At 45.4% G+C, this 18921-nt stretch overlaps 1 protein-coding gene and 1 non-coding gene across 2 annotated transcripts in view; one reads left to right on the forward strand and one right to left on the reverse strand.

The window, feature by feature from the left end:
• gpc4 (glypican 4) overlaps window positions 1-16865 on the forward strand; it is a 40269-nt gene extending 23404 nt beyond the window's left edge. The window contains exons 2-9 of the mRNA XM_066715214.1: window positions 4024-4182; window positions 8812-9203; window positions 9439-9604; window positions 11468-11598; window positions 12056-12202; window positions 12518-12642; window positions 12882-13057; window positions 13378-16865. Coding sequence (XP_066571311.1) covers window positions 4024-4182; window positions 8812-9203; window positions 9439-9604; window positions 11468-11598; window positions 12056-12202; window positions 12518-12642; window positions 12882-13057; window positions 13378-13601 — 1520 coding nt within the window. The 3' untranslated portion in view covers window positions 13602-16865. The remainder of the gene's footprint in view (window positions 1-4023; window positions 4183-8811; window positions 9204-9438; window positions 9605-11467; window positions 11599-12055; window positions 12203-12517; window positions 12643-12881; window positions 13058-13377) is intronic.
• A 1598-nt stretch (window positions 16866-18463) lies between these two features.
• Window positions 18464-18536, reverse strand: trnaf-gaa (transfer RNA phenylalanine (anticodon GAA)). Its single transcript has one exon. It is a non-coding gene; the product is annotated as a tRNA-Phe (tRNA).
• Between the last annotated feature and the right edge of the window lie 385 nt (window positions 18537-18921).

Genomic DNA, 18921 nt, shown 5'->3' on the forward strand with positions numbered 1-18921 from the left:
TACTTTAGTCCAACAGTCATTAACTCTCACACTCTTGCACTTTCACTCTTGTGCACTCGTGGAACAATAGAAACACAAATAAATATAAACAAATATAATACAACTCTTCTAAAAGTACCACTCTCCTCACTGCAGCAACATGAAGAGGTTCTTCAAGCTGTGAGATCAGGATGGGCTTGTGTTCACCACACATACTATTGTGTGAAAGTGTCACTCTGGGAAATGTCTACATCATTATTATGCATTTGTTTGTTTGACTTTACTAAAGCTTTAGGCATCCTAACTAACTTCTGTATGAAGCCCTCCAGTTGGTCCTGCAGACTTGAGAGACTGCTCCCCCTGCATTTGAATCTCTGTGCAAACACCAACACACTGAGCAATTCCCACAGCAGAAGGCAGGTGCTGCCAGTTTGGGAAAGCCCGCAGCAGCAGAAAACACAAACGCTTACCTCATCTTAACACGTGTGCACACGCGCATGTACATGCACAACTCATTCCTCTTTGGTTTACGATTGGTTGCAAGATATTTTGGATAAACCGCCTGAGGAAATGGAAGACCTGAAATGGGATTTTGGAGCACAAATGTTCCATTTGCATTCCACTGGAGTCTGAGAGAGAGAGAGAGAGAGACCTGAGAGGGGAGGGGGCAGAAGGGAGATGATTCAGAAACCACATGACATGACACACGCTGCACAGGGGGAGCAGGGACTGGGGCTAGGATTGAGAGTCAGAGAACTAGCAAAGCCGGGGAACCAGAGCATATCAAAACAAAACCAGAAAGAGAGTATCCTGTAAAGAAAAGTTTTAGAATTCTTTGTGGAGCTGCAGTCTTTTTTGTTTTTTTTAACATGATGAAAGGGGCCAACCTTTTAAATGTTGTATCCCGAAAATCTAAAGGTCATGTTTTAAAAAAGTAAAACAAAAAGAAAATGGATAGGCAAACTTCAGCTGTGGTACTGATTGCTACAGTAATGGCATTTGAACCTCTGGTATACCGGTAAACTGGTAAACCAGTAGTTTTTTTTTTTTTTTTTTTTTTTTATGAAATGTAACCCCTTAAGCTGACAGACCCATCTGGTACCCTTAAAAGGACACCAAACACCAAAATCCATGTGCTTCTCTTTAATCTCATGTGTACTCTTCACTGTGTTTGCCAAGAGACTCTCCACTTTCAAACGATGTGAAGTATTCTTTGATGTGAAAAATTAGTTTTTTATACCCCCTCTGCATTCTGAAATGGGGGTTGGGGAATAGTTGGGCTCAGTATGAATACAAAATCTCAGAAAATATTTATAATTTTGACATTCTGGAACCTGACAGTCTACTGATCAAAAGAAATGTTCCATTTGGATTCCACTGGACCATCCAGGTGTTGGTAGAAGCAACACGCACCCCTAGAGAACTCAAAATGTCAAGATGGAAAACTGTTCACAGGGTCTGAACTTCTCTGTGATTGATGGAATAAAACAAGCTTATTTGCAAAGAGATCCGATCGAAACTGAATGATCTGTGATCATACGATCGGAGCAGGCTGTGCGTTAACCCCCAGGCACTGAATGATGGCCGGCGACACAGAAATTGAAAATCGGATGTGTTTGAGAATGAAATTAGCTGGTTTCCAAGAGAATAAACTTTCAAACAATGTGGGCATTGCAGGAATACAGTTTAACTTCTATGCACAGGAGCTGTGCGTAACACTGCCAGATAATGCTTAAGAGGGTGTAGTAACACAGTATAAAACTGCAATGTACATTATTTTTCAGTTTTTGGTAATATTTTCACAAACATGAACGAGTGCCACTATTGAGGTATCTGGGCACTGACAATGTATCCTCGGGGGGTTACTGACGGGGAGTTTTTCATGGGGTATCGGGGTGGGTGGGGCAGTATTTATATAAGCCAACAGCAGGTGCAGGACACCTCAGGCTTGTCTGCGTCATCTTCAGCCCATATGCAGATATGGAGTGGCTGAAGGCATTGACTCGCTGCACCTCATCCGGTTCACTTTGCTGTGGGATCGGATTCCTCTCTGCCCTAGGGGACTCACGGGAGTGTGGAGGAGAAGAGAGTGGGGCTGGGGCAGGCTAGCTGCTTGCTCCTGTTGGATGCAGAGCTAGGATTTTTTGGTTTTGTTTTTCTTTCTTGGGGGAGTTGCGAGGGATGGGAGGAGGGGCCTCAGGTGTGTCCCAGAGTGCAGAGAAGGTGGTTCTCTCAGACAGGGGCCCTGACTGAGCACGCGGAGGCCACTCCTGAGCGGCACTGCCATTAGCTAAAATAACACAAAGCCCTCCTTTCAGACTTGCAAGGCCCTTGCATCCGGGCTGTGTATGGAGAGAGGAGTGGGGTGGGGTGCACTGTGGTGGAGGGGGTGAAGTTACTGGAAGTTATTTATTTGTGGACAGTTGTAGGGGTGGGCATCCTTGATATACTGTATAAGGCAGGCAGTGTGCTGGGTCACAGTAACTGCCCAGATTGGGATTGTGTGCACCTGATCTTACAGGCTCTGTGGCTAATGCTTGAGTGCCCTCCTGCCACTGCCATCAAGGACCGGTGGGGGTATCGTGCCTCAGTAAGCACATCCTGAGCTGTGTTAGTATAAACTTGAGGAGTTTATGGGGAGGGAGATTTTTTTTCTCCCGTCTGTCCGTGTTGGGAGGGAGCTGCTGCACAGGGCAAGATCCGGTGGAGAATGTGGACTCTGGGAAGGGAATGGGAATGCGGGCCCTGCTCACAACTGATACTCTCAACATCCTGCCAACACTGTAGCTCCTTCCTTCTTTATTATTTTTACTGCAGGGTAGGCCTGGGTGATATGGCCAAAATACAATATCGCGGTATTATTCACATTTTTGACGGTATGACAGTATTTTTTATGTCCATTTTATACTGTTCATAAAGCAAAAATAATAGGACACAACTGACATTGAATTACATTTCCTGTTCTGTGTCAGTTGTCTTGAAACCAAATCATGTCCACACTATCGAGGGCGCACCTTTATTCGGGACAGATTCACTAGGGTCACTTTGCTGTGAAGTTTCAGCCACACTGCTCTCCATCTCGTCTTCATTCATTGGGCATTTATCACGTTTGTTTGTTTATGTCAACATGCCATACACATGGAGTTTATTTTTGAAATTTAGCTGAGGCACATTCATTCCAGAGCAAGGGTTGCGTTCGAGAAGCACAGTTCTGCGCAGAGATTCAGAGATGCGTGTTCCTGCAGTGTTTCTGCGTGACGCCACTAAGACCCAGCTACAGAAATCTGCACAGAATCACGCAGTCAGCACAGCTCTGAGAAGCTGCTGCAGGAGGTGAGCTGTGGCCGTCAGACAAAAGATTATGCAGAAATCAAGATGGACGTGTTAAGCTGAATGAAAACTACTGCTGCCCCCTTGTTAGCGGAGGCGAATGTCAACTTTCATTACACAATGAGGCTGTGAACAGCACTGTCAAAATATATAGAATTCTAGATCGACACTTGTCAATGCTTTATTAAATAATTACATCAATTGTTTTTAAAAATTGAATGTAAATCTATGATGCACAATTAATAATTAACATATCTGTGGAAATTTGCGTTACACCAACACTATCTGCGTTTTTTGATCAGTTGCGTCTCATGTCAGACAGCGCAGTCTCAAGCAGCCGCGCAGCAAGTTGTGAGATACACGAACATGATCCAGTTTTTTGGTAGCTGAATGCTATTACTCAATGACACAGTAAATAGTAAATTATTCAAAGCTTTAAAATACTGATATGAAGTTATAGTAAAAGTCCAAACTGGTCCGTAAATGAATACGGGTATATCGTTTTTTTATGGTATACCGCCCAGCCCTACTGCAGGGTAACTGAAAGTTCTGCGAGATTTTTACTGGGAACTTGAGACTTATTCTATTGGGCTTGGCCCACGCACTCATGCTCTTCCTGTCCCTCCTGTCCCCCCGTCGTCGTCGTCCCCACTCAACACCTGGGCTGCAGCATGATCATGACCCTGTCTGTCTATGTCTGTCTCCCCCTCGCAGGCGTCCATCTGAAGGTGTGTCCGCAGGGCTCCAGCTGCTGCACAGTGGAGATGGAAGAGAAGCTGAGCCAGCAGAGCCGCTCTGACCTGAAAGCCCCGGTGAACCAGCTGAGCTCCAGCCTGCAGAGCACCTTCACACAGCGTCACCGCCACTTCGACCGTGAGTGCAGCGCCCTGCAGAAGCACACGCATGCATGCTGGCAGACTGACAGATACACAAATGTACACACACTGACTCACACACAGCCCTACAGACAGGGCCCTGTAGCTGATAGTCATTGGAATCCCTAGAAAGTATGGGATAGAATTCAAAACCCTTTGTTACTTTATACAGCTTCCTTGCACATTATCCCTAGCACCCTAACCCCTGTCTGCCCGTGCTGTAAATCTGCAGGCTGTCTGTACCCTTCTCCCGGCACCTTCTGTCCTGCAAGTCATGTTTCCTGAGCTTTCAAAAGTGCAAAACACCACATGGTTTGTTTCCAGCTCCCTGGGGGTGTGCATCTCCACAGATATGGGGTCAGCCTGACACTCACACGGCCCCCACCACCACCCCCCTGACTGGATTTCATGCTCTCTCAGGCCATTGTTGTTGTTGTCATTGGCCAGATGTGTTGAGGAATGTGACGTGTCAGAATGTGTCGGCTCCAGGCAGCTCTCTCTCTCTCTCTCTCTCTCTCTCAATTCAAGCTGCTTTATTGACATGACAAATTTGTATTGTCAAAGCAATTGGACATATATGGAAAATCAATAATACAATTATAAATCACAATAAGATGCATTAAAGTACAGAAACAATTAATAAAATATAAATTATCTTTTATACATAGAAAGAAAGAATAGATGTACTACTTACAGGTTACTTTTTGATTTGATTTCAAACAGAAATACAAGGACATATATTACGAACGAGTAATTACATTTTATCTACAGCTGGTGCTCGCCTGTCACTGCACTGTGGCAGGTGGCGATGTATTGGGCAACCAGGGGGGCTGTCCTCCCTTTTTGGGCATTTTTTTTTTTTAAAGAACGTTTCCCTTATCTGGGCATATTTAATACAGTGCAGGAGGAATTGCATCTCTGTCTCGACCTCTCCTGTCTCGCAGTGACCACAGTGCCGCTCCTCTCTGGGCAGCCGGCTCTGCCTGTGTTGGCCCATCTCTCTGGCCAGGCTGTGGTCACTGAGCCGGTACTTGGTCAGGATCCGTCTCTGCTTCGTATCTGACAGTGAAGAGAGACTCTGCCAGGGTGTATTCTCTGTTTAGGTCCCGATAGCAATCCAGTTTACTTTGGGATTTAGTTTCTGTGTCCCAATGTTCCAGATAGGGGGTTTTAGTTTGTTCAGTAAGTTGTTTGACTCTGATGGGCAGCTGGTGAGCAGCACTGGTCTGAGGCTGGGTGGTGTTAGTGGGGTTCGGGGCAGTGAGCCTCAGGGCCAGCTGACTGAGGGGGCTCTTTTTTGGGCTCGGCTCTTGGGCTCTCAGGGCCTTGTGTTGCAGTGACTCTGGGGGACTTGTCTGGAGATGCATCCAGAATTTCAGTGCTCTCTTCTGGATGGGGTTGAGCAGTGGGTAGCGGCCCAGTTCAGCCCTGCATGCAGGATTGGGGGTGTTTCTCTGCACCTCTAAGATGTTTTTGCAGAACTCTGCATGCAGGATCTCTGTTGGGTGTTTGTCCCATTTAGTGTAGTCCTGCTCACTGAGTGGAACCCATATCTCACTGCCGTACAGCCCAATGGGCTGAATGACACTGTCGATTCTAATGGGGATTTTAATTTTATATAGTTTTCTTTTGATGGCATAGAAGGCTCTTTGGGCTTTCTCTTTTAGTGCCTTCACTGCCAGAACAAAGCTCCCTGACGCACTGATCATCAGAGTCAGATAGACATGATATGAAAGTAAGATAACAAGCATGTGAGTTTTCTTGTCTCAGTCTGCTGGCTTTGCTCTGGTAGATTGCAAGAGATTTTATTTAACCTCTTATGAGCCGGAAACTCTGATATTCGAGATAATTATTTCATTGGGAGCTGTGATTTCCGCATCCTTTATGGCAGAGTTGTTGGCTTTGAGCTGGGGTAGCCCAACAGCACGGTCATAATCTTCTGTCCCCTACTCTTCCCCCCCCCCACCCGCATGGCAGTAGCCAAACGCTGCCAAAATCTGTAATTTAATTGGCGTCAACAAAATACCGATTACTGTTTGGTACGGGAGCGACACTTGCACACACAGGCGCAGACTGATACAGACACAGAGAGAAGAGCTTTAGCGATGAGGCAGGGGTTAGGAGAATTATATCTAGAATGATAGATTATCAGATCAGATGGCAACCCTCACATCTTGCCTGGTGGACGCTGCTGTGGGTCTCGACTCCAAATAAGTCATTCTGGGCATGAAGCAGGATGCGGGTTCTGAGCTTTTCTACAGAGCCAGTTATAATTTTTAAATAACCTTTAGCACCAATTTACAAAGGGAAACTACAAACATGAGAAAGCAATGGGTGGGAATAGCTTGAAGAGGGCTGGGCGGCAGAGTGACCGTACATTAGTTCTGCATTTCATGATGTAAACGTAAACTGATAGTGTATGGTCTAGCCTTCACCCTTTCTGGAGTGACCCCCAGGCCAGAGTTCGTGTGTGCTCTCATGTCTGCGTGTCTGTGCGTGTGTGTCAGAGGGTGTGCAGGAGAGTGTGAGAATGTGAGTAGTGCTTTCCTCTGGAGTGATTAGTGTGCCCCAGACAGACACCTCTCTATTTATCCCTGTTGGTGACTTTAAACTTGTGGCCAGCAGACGGGGGGGGGGGGGTGGGAGTGGGGGCATTGCTTTGGTCTTTGTGTCGTCTCCCTCCAGTGCAGTGTCACGTGTGACCCCAGCTCACCCCCCCTTCTTTCTTTCTCTCTCTCTCTCTCTAAGGGGGGTGTCTAAGGTAAATGCATAAGGCCACAGTGATTCCGGTTTCCTTGGTGACACAGTGGGGGTGAGCTGGGGATTTAGGACCCCCCCCCACGCGCACACAGTTCTTTTTGATAAGAAGGAGGAGGGGGGCAGGGGTGCTATGCTGATTTGAAACCCTGGGAGAAGTTGGCAGTGGCTGGCATAAAGTTTTGAGTTCGTGTGCGCACTTTGGATTTTGCGTCGTTTCTGGGTAGCATTGGTGGGAGAGACAGACTGGCACTTCCAGGACCTCTAGCTGTGTGAGACGGGTCTGCCTGGGGTTGCTGTGTTCACTGACTCACGACCCACCTTTCCTCACTGGATTTCAGGCAAAAGGGACTAGATTATCAGATTAGATTTTATTTCTTTATATGACATCACCGATACTCATTGTATTCTTTCTTGGGGGCTGGTTATTTTATTTGAATTATTTTAAAGTTTGAGATCTGTGGCTATTTAGTAGAGGTAGCAGAGGTGAAGTCTGTGAAATTGGATAGTGTCTCTGCCTCTCCCAACCCCCCCACCCCCCTCTGCTTTTGTCATCAGCTATAAATCCACTAAATAGAGTGCGTGTGGGACTTTTCAATTTCCTTAATAAAGAAAGTCTATAGAAATTCCGCAGTTGAGGAGATGAAGGCCTGTTTGCATGGGTCTGTGTGTGTATGAGAGAGAGAGAGACTGGAGGGAGAGCAAGAGCAAAAGAGAATGAGAGAGGGAGAGAGAAAGGAGGGAGGCAGTGAGTCCATCTCTGAGTGAGTGTGCGGAATTCTCATTCTCCTTGGATTAGGAAGGGGGGGGGCGCATTCCATGGGATTAAGTATTGTATTGTTCCTCCTCTGCAGAGTGGGGAGCAGTGACAGTGAGAGGGAGTTGATAGACAGCAGGGGCAGTTTTCAGGTCACAGGGACTTCAGTGTGTCGGTGGGGGGGGGGGGGTTATTCAGTAATCCTATAGAAAAGGCCGTGGAAAGAAAGGGGTGGGGGGGGAGGGAGGAATTTGTCCAAAAAAAATTCCATTGATGGGCAGTCTGGCTCGCTGGTTAGCGGTTCGCATCCAGTTTTAATGAAATTCTGCAGAGGGACGGATGGACGACCGGACAGATGTGCAGCCTTTTCCGCTGTCCCTCTCGATTAACCTGGGGTACCCATAAATAATCGTAAAGAAAGAAAGAAAGAAACACTCTCATCTTCTCTGGAGTGCTGAGGTGAGACACTTTTTCACTGAGCAGGGAGAGCGTACTGTGGATACTGTTAAAAGAATAAAAAGTGTGTGTGTGAGCGAGAGAGAGTCTCTCAGAAAGCATTTTGTTAAGAAGAGAGGGAAGAGAAACACAGAAGACAAAGTCCAGAGGGGGGGGTCTTTGTGTGTGTGCTCCGCTGGGCCACAGTGCGTCTCTACTCCGGTTGTTTTCGTGTCATAAGTTGTATAGTGCCCCCACCTTTCCCCACAACGCACGGGGAGCTGTAGACATGAGCAGACACGCGCTACTCCTGCAGAAAACCCCCCGGTGCTACACTTCCCTCGATAGTTTAATGTTTCAGCACAGGCTTTTACAAAAGTGCTGCTTGGTGTGTTGGGAGGGGGGGGGGAGGGGGTTGGTGCTGCGCTCCTGCAGAAAACAAAAGTTTGACTTCTCTTGTCTGATTATACAGGGAGCTTTAGTGCCAGTGGGGTTTTTGTCCGGTTTTCTTCTTTTCTTTTATGCTCTAAACTTTTGCTGCACACGTGGGCTCCTTCTTCTTTACCTCACTTTACCTCTGTCCCACCAACCCCTCCACACACACAACCCGCGCCCGTATCTTTCTCTGTCTCTTATCTCGATTAGAAATTTCTGAAATCTATTCTTGCCCCCACGCAGAGTTCTTCCGGGAGCTGCTGGACAATGCCGAGCGCTCGCTGAACGACATGTTCATCCGCACCTACGGCCTGATGTACGTGCAGAACTCTGAGCTCTTCAAGCACTTCTTCCGGGAGCTGAAGCGCTACTACGCTGTGGGAGGGGTGAGCCTGGAGGACATGCTGGCGGAGTTCTGGGCCGACCTGCTGGAGCGCATGTTTCGTCTGGTGAATGTCCAGTACCAGTTCTCGGACGAGTACATGGAGTGCGTGAGCAAACACACGGAGCAGCTGCGGCCCTTTGGGGACGTGCCGCGCAAGATCAAGATGCAGATCACCCGTGCCTTCGTGGCCGCGCGCACCTTCACCCAGGGCCTCGCCATGATCCCTGAAGTGGTCAGCAAGGTGTCCACGGTGAGGAGAAGAGAGGGGGGGAGGAGGAAGAGAGGGAGGCAGGGGATGAGAGATGTTGGGTAAGAGTGAGAGTGGGGGGGGTAGATCGATGGATGGATGTTGGGAGGGGAATAGGGATGAAAAACCGGTGAATTCCAGAGGTGGTGTTGGGAAATGAGATGCTGCGTGTGTGTGTGTGTGCGTCTGTGTCTGGGATGGATCTTGATGCTGTCTGTTCCGGCGCTGCCCCCTGCAGGTGAACGCCTCCCCCAGCTGTGTGCGTGCGGCCATGAAGATGATGTACTGCCCATACTGCAGCGGCCAGGTGTCTCTCAAGCCCTGCCGCAACTACTGCCTCAACGTCATGAAGGGCTGCCTAGCCAACCAGGCTGACCTGGACACAGAGTGGAACAACTTCCTGGGTGAGTTGGGGGGGCAAGGGAGTGTGTAGGAGGCGGTGTTCGTGTGAGGGATGGGTCAAGTGCCTTGTGGACGGGGGGGGTTGGGGATTCCCAAGCTTCCCCATGACTTAGGAGGCAGTTGCATGTTTATAAAACTCTTAGTGTGTATTTGACTTGTTTATTAGTTTATTCCTTGGGATACGTGCCCCCGATTTGTTTAGTAGCTTTGCTTCCTTTATTATGGTTTAGAATAAATACAGCCTAATGAATAGAAGTGCCATCAATGCTGGATGCCATTCCCCCTTGTTGATCGGGGCAGTGGCCTCCCTGTTTGCGCAGCCTGCTCGGTCTCAGCTGTTCGCATCCCTGCTCAATGTCTTGGAGGCTAATGAGTAACTCTGAGACAATGCTCTCTATAAACACTCTTGCTTTTCTCGGTCCTTTTCAGCGTTCGAAGCGCGTCGTAATTCACTCTAGCGATTTCACAGGAAATAAACACGGGCTCCTATTAACAGTCAGATTTGACTAATAGTTGTAACTTGTGACTTTCAGTCTTCCCAGCATAGCTTTGCGATGAGCTCTGTCTGGGGGAGTTGGTTTGAAAGACTGTTGCTGGGGAGGTTGCTGCAGTGCCATGGAAAAGAACACTGGAGTGGGGGGGAATTAAAATGAAAAAAATATAATTACAAGTGCTCATTAAAGAAAGTGAAAATCTTTGAAGTGATAGAATAATGATGGCAGAAATCCTCACAGGTCATTCACAAGAATTTCATTGGAATGTGTGGGATCTGATTTACATTTTCCTGAAAGAATGGGAGGAGGAATACCCCCCTCCCCCTACCACTACAAAAAAGTCTCAATCAGACCTCCTGCCTTGGTAACCCCTCACATGGAGAGAGGCCCAGTGATGGGCAGCCCTGCTGGAGGCCTGGTTGAGTGGAGAGAGCAGCATTCCTCAGAGCAGGGCCTTACGGTGACGAGCCGCCCCCCTTGCACAGCACAGCACAGCACAGCACAGCCATCCCTGTAGCACAAGCAAGAGAGACACTAACGCATGGACAGACAGACAGAGATAGAGAGACTGACACATGGACAGAGAAGGCAGGGTGTCTTGTATTTCTATACCATTTACAGAACTTCAACATATACTTTTTTTTTTTATTGTTTTTTTTTTTTTTTGTGCATTTACACACTTACAAAAAACGAAAATGAAATAAATCACTGTACCAAATGCACTGCTCCTAAAGGTAATGGCAGCTTTTCAGTACAATTAGTCTCACTCAGGCAGTGCAGTATAAAAAGTATTGTGCTAATAAAATTCAGCTTTGGTATTGGAATATACATTATAAAAAAAAGCACTGTAATGAATAGTACTATATAGAAACTTTTTCTCCCTGTTAAGCAGACAGATCTAATGCTGCTGCAGATCAGTATCTTGAAACATTAAGCCCAGGGCAGAAAGGAAGGAGAGTGAGTTTGGTGAAATCGCTTGCAATAAAGGGAAGCATTTAAATTGAAGTGGATATGCTAATGCTTAAAGATGAATGCAGGAGTGCACATTCTGTGTTTGAGTAGTTTTCTGAACAACGCCTTTATGATGTTTAATAGAGTTGGCTCATAACTGTTTTTAATCGCTGTAGTTTACACAGGTCATAGCACAGCCTCTGCTACAGCTGCCCCATTTTAATTAGACTGGCTCCCTCTTGTGGCATATTGGCTGCATTACAATGCCCTTGCCTTTGAGTACTCTTTAGAGATTATCAACTAATTGTGTCAGTAAGGTAGTGAGGCGGAGAGCTTTGGTTTTTAACAAATGTGAATTTACAAATTGATGAATTGATATTTACATATTTTACATCTCTCTCTCTCTCTCTCTCCACACAGATGCCATGCTGAATCTGGCTGAGCGTCTTGAAGGGCCTTTTAACTTTGAGTCGGTCATGGACCCCATCGACGTCAAGATCTCCGAAGCCATCATGAACATGCAGGAGAACAGCATGCAGGTCTCACAGAAGGTGCGTCAAGCATTGGGGGGACACGTGTGTTTGTGTCTTAAGTACACAGCATTGTGGCTCAGCCTGTAAGATAGACAATGGGAGCACTTCAGTGTGTGTGTGTGTGTGTGTGTCATTGTCCTGTTCAGGGGACTGTGTGTGTGTGTGTGTGTGTGTGTGTGTGTGTGTGTGTGTTTTAGTTCAAACAGTTCAGTTCAAATGCAGTTACTCTTAAATACTCAATGTATTTTTCTATTTATTGTTTCACTTGTTTCAGAAGGAGGGAAGTGGATTTCATTGCTCGTACATGAACTTGAACCACATCAACAGTGTGTGTTCAGAAAGCACTTCTGCTAGGGATCGCAGGGGGTTCATCCAGTGATGTAATTTACAGAAGGGGCAACTGCTGTGTGTGCTGTCACCGGACGTTCAGGGTGACTGTGCAAGTGACCACTGTGTGCCTCTCCCTCCCTCCCAGGTGTTCCAGGGATGTGGGCAGCCCAAGCCCTCCCCAGGCTTCCGCTCCAGAAGGACAGTGAGAGAAGGAGCGTTCGCTGGCCGGTTCCGGCCCTACAGCCCTGACGCCAGGCCAACCACTGCGGCCGGCACAAGTCTGGACAGACTGGTAAGACACAGCGCTCCCAGCCCACTTCCTGAGTCATACCAAAAAAAAATTAATCTTGTTTTTAACTGGAGAATGTGTTTGAAACCCTCACTGCCTGGTGTCTGGCCTTCTTACTAACAGATTCATGAACACCATGTCAAATGTGTTCTGTGAAGTTTGTGTCTGCAAATACAATAAATATATATCCAGTTCCCACAATAGATCCCTCAAACTCTTGGTTTTGGTTTTAAGTTACACCCTTGATTTTTATTAATGCGATTTAAAACTCGCACACTTTTATGCTCTGAAATGATGGACTCCTTTGCCTGCCTCCAGGTGACTGATGTGAAGAAGAAGCTTAAACACGCAAAGAAGTTCTGGTCGACGCTGCCGGAGAGCGTGTGCACAGGAGAGCGGATAACCACTGGGGACGAGTGCTGGAATGGTACAGCAAAGAGCAGGTGAGGAGAGGAGAGACTGTTTATAAAATAAATCTGTGTGAGAGAGAGAGGAAGAATAGACAATACTGCCTCTGTGTGCCCACTAGCTCTACTACAGCAGACGGAAAGCTCTGTGTCCTCAACCAGCCACACACAAATACATGAAAACAAATTGTGCATCGTTGGGTTGACTATGTGCATGTCATGGTAATTTCCCTGCCTGTGCCTAAGTCTCTCTCTTCCTCTCCCCCCGGTTGCAGGTATGAGTCAGTGGTTATGGGAAACGGACTGGCCAACCAGGGGGCCAACCCTGACGTGGAGGTGGACATCACCAAGCCGGACTCTGTGATTCGGCAGCAGATCATGTCGCTGCGGGTGATGACCAACAAGCTAAAGAGCGCCCATAGCGGCAACGACGTAGCCTTCATCGATGTCAGTGAGTACAAGTCCATCAATCAATCGCACAAAACACCTGGAATAAACAAGTAAACAAATAAAGCAAGTACATAAAACAATACAAAAATATGAATAAAAGACCACAAACTGCCAACCAGTAGCTACGAATGCCTCTCTCCCGCCTCCCTGGAGTGCTGCGCCTGAGGAGTTATTTCCTCCAGACATGGAGCCTCCTTCCTGGTCCTTGAGAGCCACAGGGTTCAGAGTGCATGCACTTCATGGCACCTCTCTCTCTCTTCAGACAGTGCCTCTCTCTCTACCCGTTATATTCTGTGCCTGATCTCTCTCTCTCTCTCTCAGCCGAGGAAGCAAGCGGGGAGGAGAGCGGCAGTGGGTGTGAGGCTGGTCAGTGCACACCGGACTTCGACTTCCAGACCCCTGTGACAATGAAACCGCAAGAAGAAAAAGAAGAGGTGCGGCGAGTGGGGGCAGCGGGGGCAGCTGGGGGGACCGTGCTGGTGAGGGGCAGCCTGGCCCTGGTGCTGGGGGCTGCTGCTCTGGCTCTGGTGGTGCTATGGAGATAATGTCTGGAGCTGGGAGCCAGAAGGAGGACACTGTCAGTGAGAGACTGCCTTCAGGACCTCAGTCAGCACCGGCATACCTGCCATCTGAGGACTTGTGCTTTTAACTTCATTTAAAGATTTCTCTCGTTTTTTTTTTTTTTTTTTTTTTTTGGTTGTTTTTTCCTGTTTTGACGGACATCAGTGTACAGCTTGGGATTGACGAAACGAAAACAAGCCGCAACCTCACCCATTTTCTTTTTAATATATATATTTTTAATTATTTTTAAACCATTAACTGTTTTTACAGCTTGTTTTTTCCCCATCCAGAGAAGCTGTAACGTTTAAATACAGTATTCATGCTTCATATATGTGTGTATGTGTGTATATATATATATATATATATATATATATATATATATATACAATGTGTATACATATATATGTGTGTATAGATTTAGACATATATCTGTATATGTATGTATATATATATATATATATATGTGTGTGTATGTGTGTATGTATCTATATAGATATATATAGCTACAATTTTGTTTTTTTCCAGAAAAGAGCATTAGTGCCTGGTATGAGAGAGAGGATGAGGTCTGTGAACATGCGGCCATCAGTTCTCTACCACAAAGGCTTTTACATTTCAAGGAATGTTCCTTCTCACTAGAATTCCAAAAGATGTTTGTGTGAACTGATGTGTCCATTTCATGGCCTGCATCAGTTGTTTGTTTGTGTGTGTTTTGTTTTTTCCCCTCTTTTCTTTTTTTTTCTTGTGGGTTGCTGTGGCAGCTCAGGCGATACATCTGCTCAGAAACGCACAACAGTCCTGGCCTGGGCTGAGTTTCTGCATCTGGATATCCCTGCAGCAGGGAGGGGTGGGGCAAAATGGGGTCTGGGGTGGAGGGGGTGGGTGCTGATGTATGGTTGGGCATGGAAGATGTGTCAAGAGCAGGGGCACAGTTTCTCAGCAAGGGTTGTGGGGTTATCAGATAAGGTTCCTGCTGATTGAATGCTTCAGAGATAGAGGCTGGCTGGTGAGGAACAGTGCAGGTGAGGTGTACAGGCCGGAAGTGGGATGGCAGGGTGGCAACTCCATCCCTAGTGTGGTGATCCCGGAGGAGCCCAGACTGAGCTGCTTGGAAAGGCCTCGGTCCGAGGGCCATTGGGCCGGAGCAGCAGCAGGTGGACTATTGTATGGAGAGAAGATGGCATTCCCAGCATTGGCAGCAGAGGGGTCTGCCAACAGGAATCAGCAGCAGGCCGTGGGAAGAATCGGGCCTTTTTCTTTGTTTCTTAATTAAACAGGCTGGAAACAATTCTACTACATAGCTAATTTCAGCCAGGTCAGGAAAACCTGCACAATTTTGCTCAGTATAGTTTTAAAATGTTTTTGTTTGCCATTTTTGAATGGTCTTTCATTCCTGGCTGAAGCAACCAAGACTGGATTGATTATCAGAACACAGGAGATTCCTCTAGAAAACCAGCAATGGGGGGGTTAAATAGGGGGTGGGATCAAGTACATTCTTCTGTGCTTTCTTTTCTCTGTACATGTAAGGTACTTAAGCAAATGTATTATTATACCTCTGCAGGTGTTGCAGTGGCAACACTGTTTCAGACAGTCAGAGAGAGGTGTGTCTATGAGCGGCTGTGACTGTGTGCGTGTGCCTTCACTAATGCACGTAAAGGGAAAAAAGTAACAAAACTAAAATAAGTCTGATTGTTGTAGTGCTACAATCTGGTCTACACATGCAACACAGGAAAACAATCCCCCACCAACCTCAGCTAGTGTAGACTTGTGTCTCCAGGTAGGTGCGGGAGTACCCTAAAACTCATACCACAAGTGCCCTTTACAGCATCGCCTCTAGATGTACTGAATATGGACTGCGGCCTTGGGCACTGTAGAGAGAACAGCACAACAGACTTACTCAAGAAGTAGCTGGGCTCTGTGGAGCACCTGGAGGGTGAAGGACTGAGTCTGCTGACGTAGAGCCCGGGGACGCGGCCCTGCGGCTCCCCCTGGGAATGAAGCTGTAGCTGTAGGTTTTTTCCTTTGGCTGTGGCGGAGGTCCTGCCAGTTACCTGTTCTCCGTTGTAGCGGGCATACTAGTCCAGACTCAGAAAGTACAGCCCTGCTTCCTCGAATTGGCTAATGAAGACTTCCCTTTAGAGCACAGCCCCAGGGCCTGTACAGTCAATTATTTATTGCATGTTTTGTTTCTGTTTTATTTAGTTGTTTTTCTTAAAAGCATTTTAAAACCCAGACATGCTTACATAAATAAATTGCTTCCATAGGTATTTGAGATACAGTATTGAAACATTATATCAGAAAAGTACTTTTATAAAAAGGCATGTTCTTATTAAATCTTTGAAGAATTAAGTCTGATTTTAACTCCAGGTTGTCAATTTAACAAAAACATATTTTTAATTAGTATTTTAAAGGCATAGGGCAGACAGCAGGCAGACCCGTCTGTCTCTTGGCATTTCAAGGTGTTCCCAGGGTGAGATGAGAATGCGTGTGCAGAGGACAGAGGAGCCGGAGAGGCGTGCGTGTGATCACGTGCACTGTGGTGTAGCTTCAGCTGTGTGTCCAGTAATGGAGACAACAGCCAGCTTACAGAAATCTACCATCACAGTCTCCTTGTCACTCAGCGGACTGGAGAGAAACAATGGTGTTTTGTTTTTGTTTTTTTAAGATTTGTTTGTTTTTTAGTTACCCACTGTTCTTTATCGGAGTAATTTTAACAATTTACAAGAAATGAGTACAGCGTTATGGTGGTCTGTTGCTGCCATAGTGATTTTTGTTTTTCCCCTCTCCATCCTTAAAGTGATTGTGTGTGTGTGCGTGCGCATGTGCGAGCTGAGGTAGGAGAGGGGGTGGGGTCTGGTCCAGTTAAGGCCAACCTTGGGAAACCAAGGCACAAACCAGGTGGGCAGCAGTCCTGACCCCCCCCCCCCCCGACACACACACACACGCACACTATATCCCCACTCTACCACACACAGGGACAAGCAGTCTGTCTTGTAAGTGTGTGAGCAACAGTGTGTAAATACAGACCGCAATACTATACTATACTATAGAGGTCTCTATAAGAGGCTGTATGAATCCATTGTTTTTGTTTTTATTATTTTGTTTTGTTTTTGTTAGTTTTGTTTTTATTTTGTAAAGTATCAGATAACTATGACTGGACGTGATGGGGGAAGAGAGAGATAGATACTAAAGTGACAAAAAAAAAAGTTTTCTAGTCTCGTTAAAATAAAGACTGCAAATATTTAAAGGTGTCTTCATTGTTTTGCTCTTATTTTTATACCAACAATGCGTCTCATTGTGACAGGAGTGTTGTGTTATTTGACCCCCACACTGAGCAGACCTGCAGAATTCCACCGATCCCATTGGTGGAGCAGCGCAGAAATGCAGTAATCCGCAATACACAAATGCGAACTTAATACTGGAAGGTCTTTGAGTCCAGTCTTGGTGTGATTGTTTGAAATTAATTGAATGCAATCCACTGCCATCCAGGAGCCTCAGTCTTCAGCCACCAAGTGGATATTTTGCTGCAAATATTTAGAGACTAACTGTGTGAGAAGATTTGAGATTGCAATATATACTCATGAGTAATTTTTAATTAGTTTCATTATGGAAACCTCCAATTATAAATATTGTTTTATAATGACAGCTAACTTTACATAAATACTGAAAAATATATGAAAACAATAGTTTACTAAATACAAAACCTTTAAAAGTAAGTTTTTGCATTTGATAACAGATTATATTAAAAAAAAAAAAAAAGGACTGAACTGAGTAATATTATATCGAGTGTGCACAGTTACATAAGTATCTACCTGTGGTGTAAAACAATATAGCAGCCTTTGGTCACATCTGGACATGCATCATTTTGATTATCAACGTTATGTTGCAACATTAAATTGTCATTCTGAGGCTAGAAAAGTAACATGCTATTTCTCGAGAGCGCCCCCATTTGGTTTTATTAAAAGTTCAGGGGTCAGATGTCTGGGCCGCCAACTTTGATAGTTCTCAGAGGGGGGGTTCTTTGCTGTTTTACGTTGTATTATTTTTTTGTATTATTTATTTATTAATAACACTGCATGACACACACATTTTGCTCTGCTCGTTGATCGAGCTCTTGAAACATACTTTAAATCTCTAATCCGAGACGATATCCTTTCTGTTTTGTAACATGGACAACGTACATACAGTAGTAGTTTAACACAGTGGGTGGGCTTGTATTTCTGTCATTGATCAAATAAATACATAAAGTAAAGGAAAACAAGAGTACTGATGATAATAACAATAACAGGCTAATAAGACATTCTCCATCATCACAGTTTATATAAAAGCCTGATGCTTGTAAAACATTATATTGCAGAAGCTTTCCCTCTCTTTACATAAATACCACCTGAGACATCACAGCACCCAGAGCATTCAGTCAGCCAAGCTGCTTCATGTGTAGCAAGAAAGTTTTTGAGATGCTACAATAAATCATGTAGGGCATACAAATACCTCAACATTTGGAATTGCCTTCTAACTGGTTTCTGTTCAATTGCTAATACAATAAATCATTCACTTTGACTACAGGAAATATTATCTCTGGATCATCCTTATAGTGTATCACAGAACACTGATTTGTGAGTTTAACAAAGTATGATGGGCCCCTCTACCACGTTTATGATGATTAATAACTGATAAATAGGTTAAAATAATTTGAAGTACGCTAAAAACAAAACTATGAATAGCTGTGAAAATTAATCATGCCAGATTTTTTATTTTATGTGATGATTATTACCGTAAATGTAAAATGTACAGGTCATTCTGGAAATGAAAACAGCAAGAAGGGGGAGAAGAGAAGAAAAACCAGATCTGCCGAAACCCGGGATCGAACCAGGGACCTTTAGATCTTCAGTCTAACGCTCTCCCAACTGAGCTATTTCGGCGGCGGAACTGGTAGTTAAATTTTTTGTAGTTAGTCACTTAACATGTATCATATCTTTCTAATGTTTGTTGTTTTTGATTTTATGTATTGCTTATTGTGGGGGGGGGGTAATATATGTTCCATGTGCGGTTTGTTTTACGCAATATTAGATCCATTGTGTTTAATTTACGGCGCTTTATCTCAGTTGTAAATAATGCTGCCTTTCAGAAGTTGTTCTTGCCCACTAGAGGGCAGTAGTTGTTTATTCTCTGAGCTGCATAAATTGCGTTTGATTTGCGCCTGAACTGCTCTACACAATGTTACATCAATGCTGTTGTGTGTCTGCAGGTTTTCATCCTGTCTGGACAATGATTTGGTAATGTTTTTACTTTCTCAGTCGTTTTCAG

This window comes from Amia ocellicauda, chromosome 10, assembly GCF_036373705.1.
Source record: "Amia ocellicauda isolate fAmiCal2 chromosome 10, fAmiCal2.hap1, whole genome shotgun sequence".
Classification (NCBI taxonomy): Eukaryota; Metazoa; Chordata; class Actinopteri; order Amiiformes; family Amiidae; genus Amia; species Amia ocellicauda.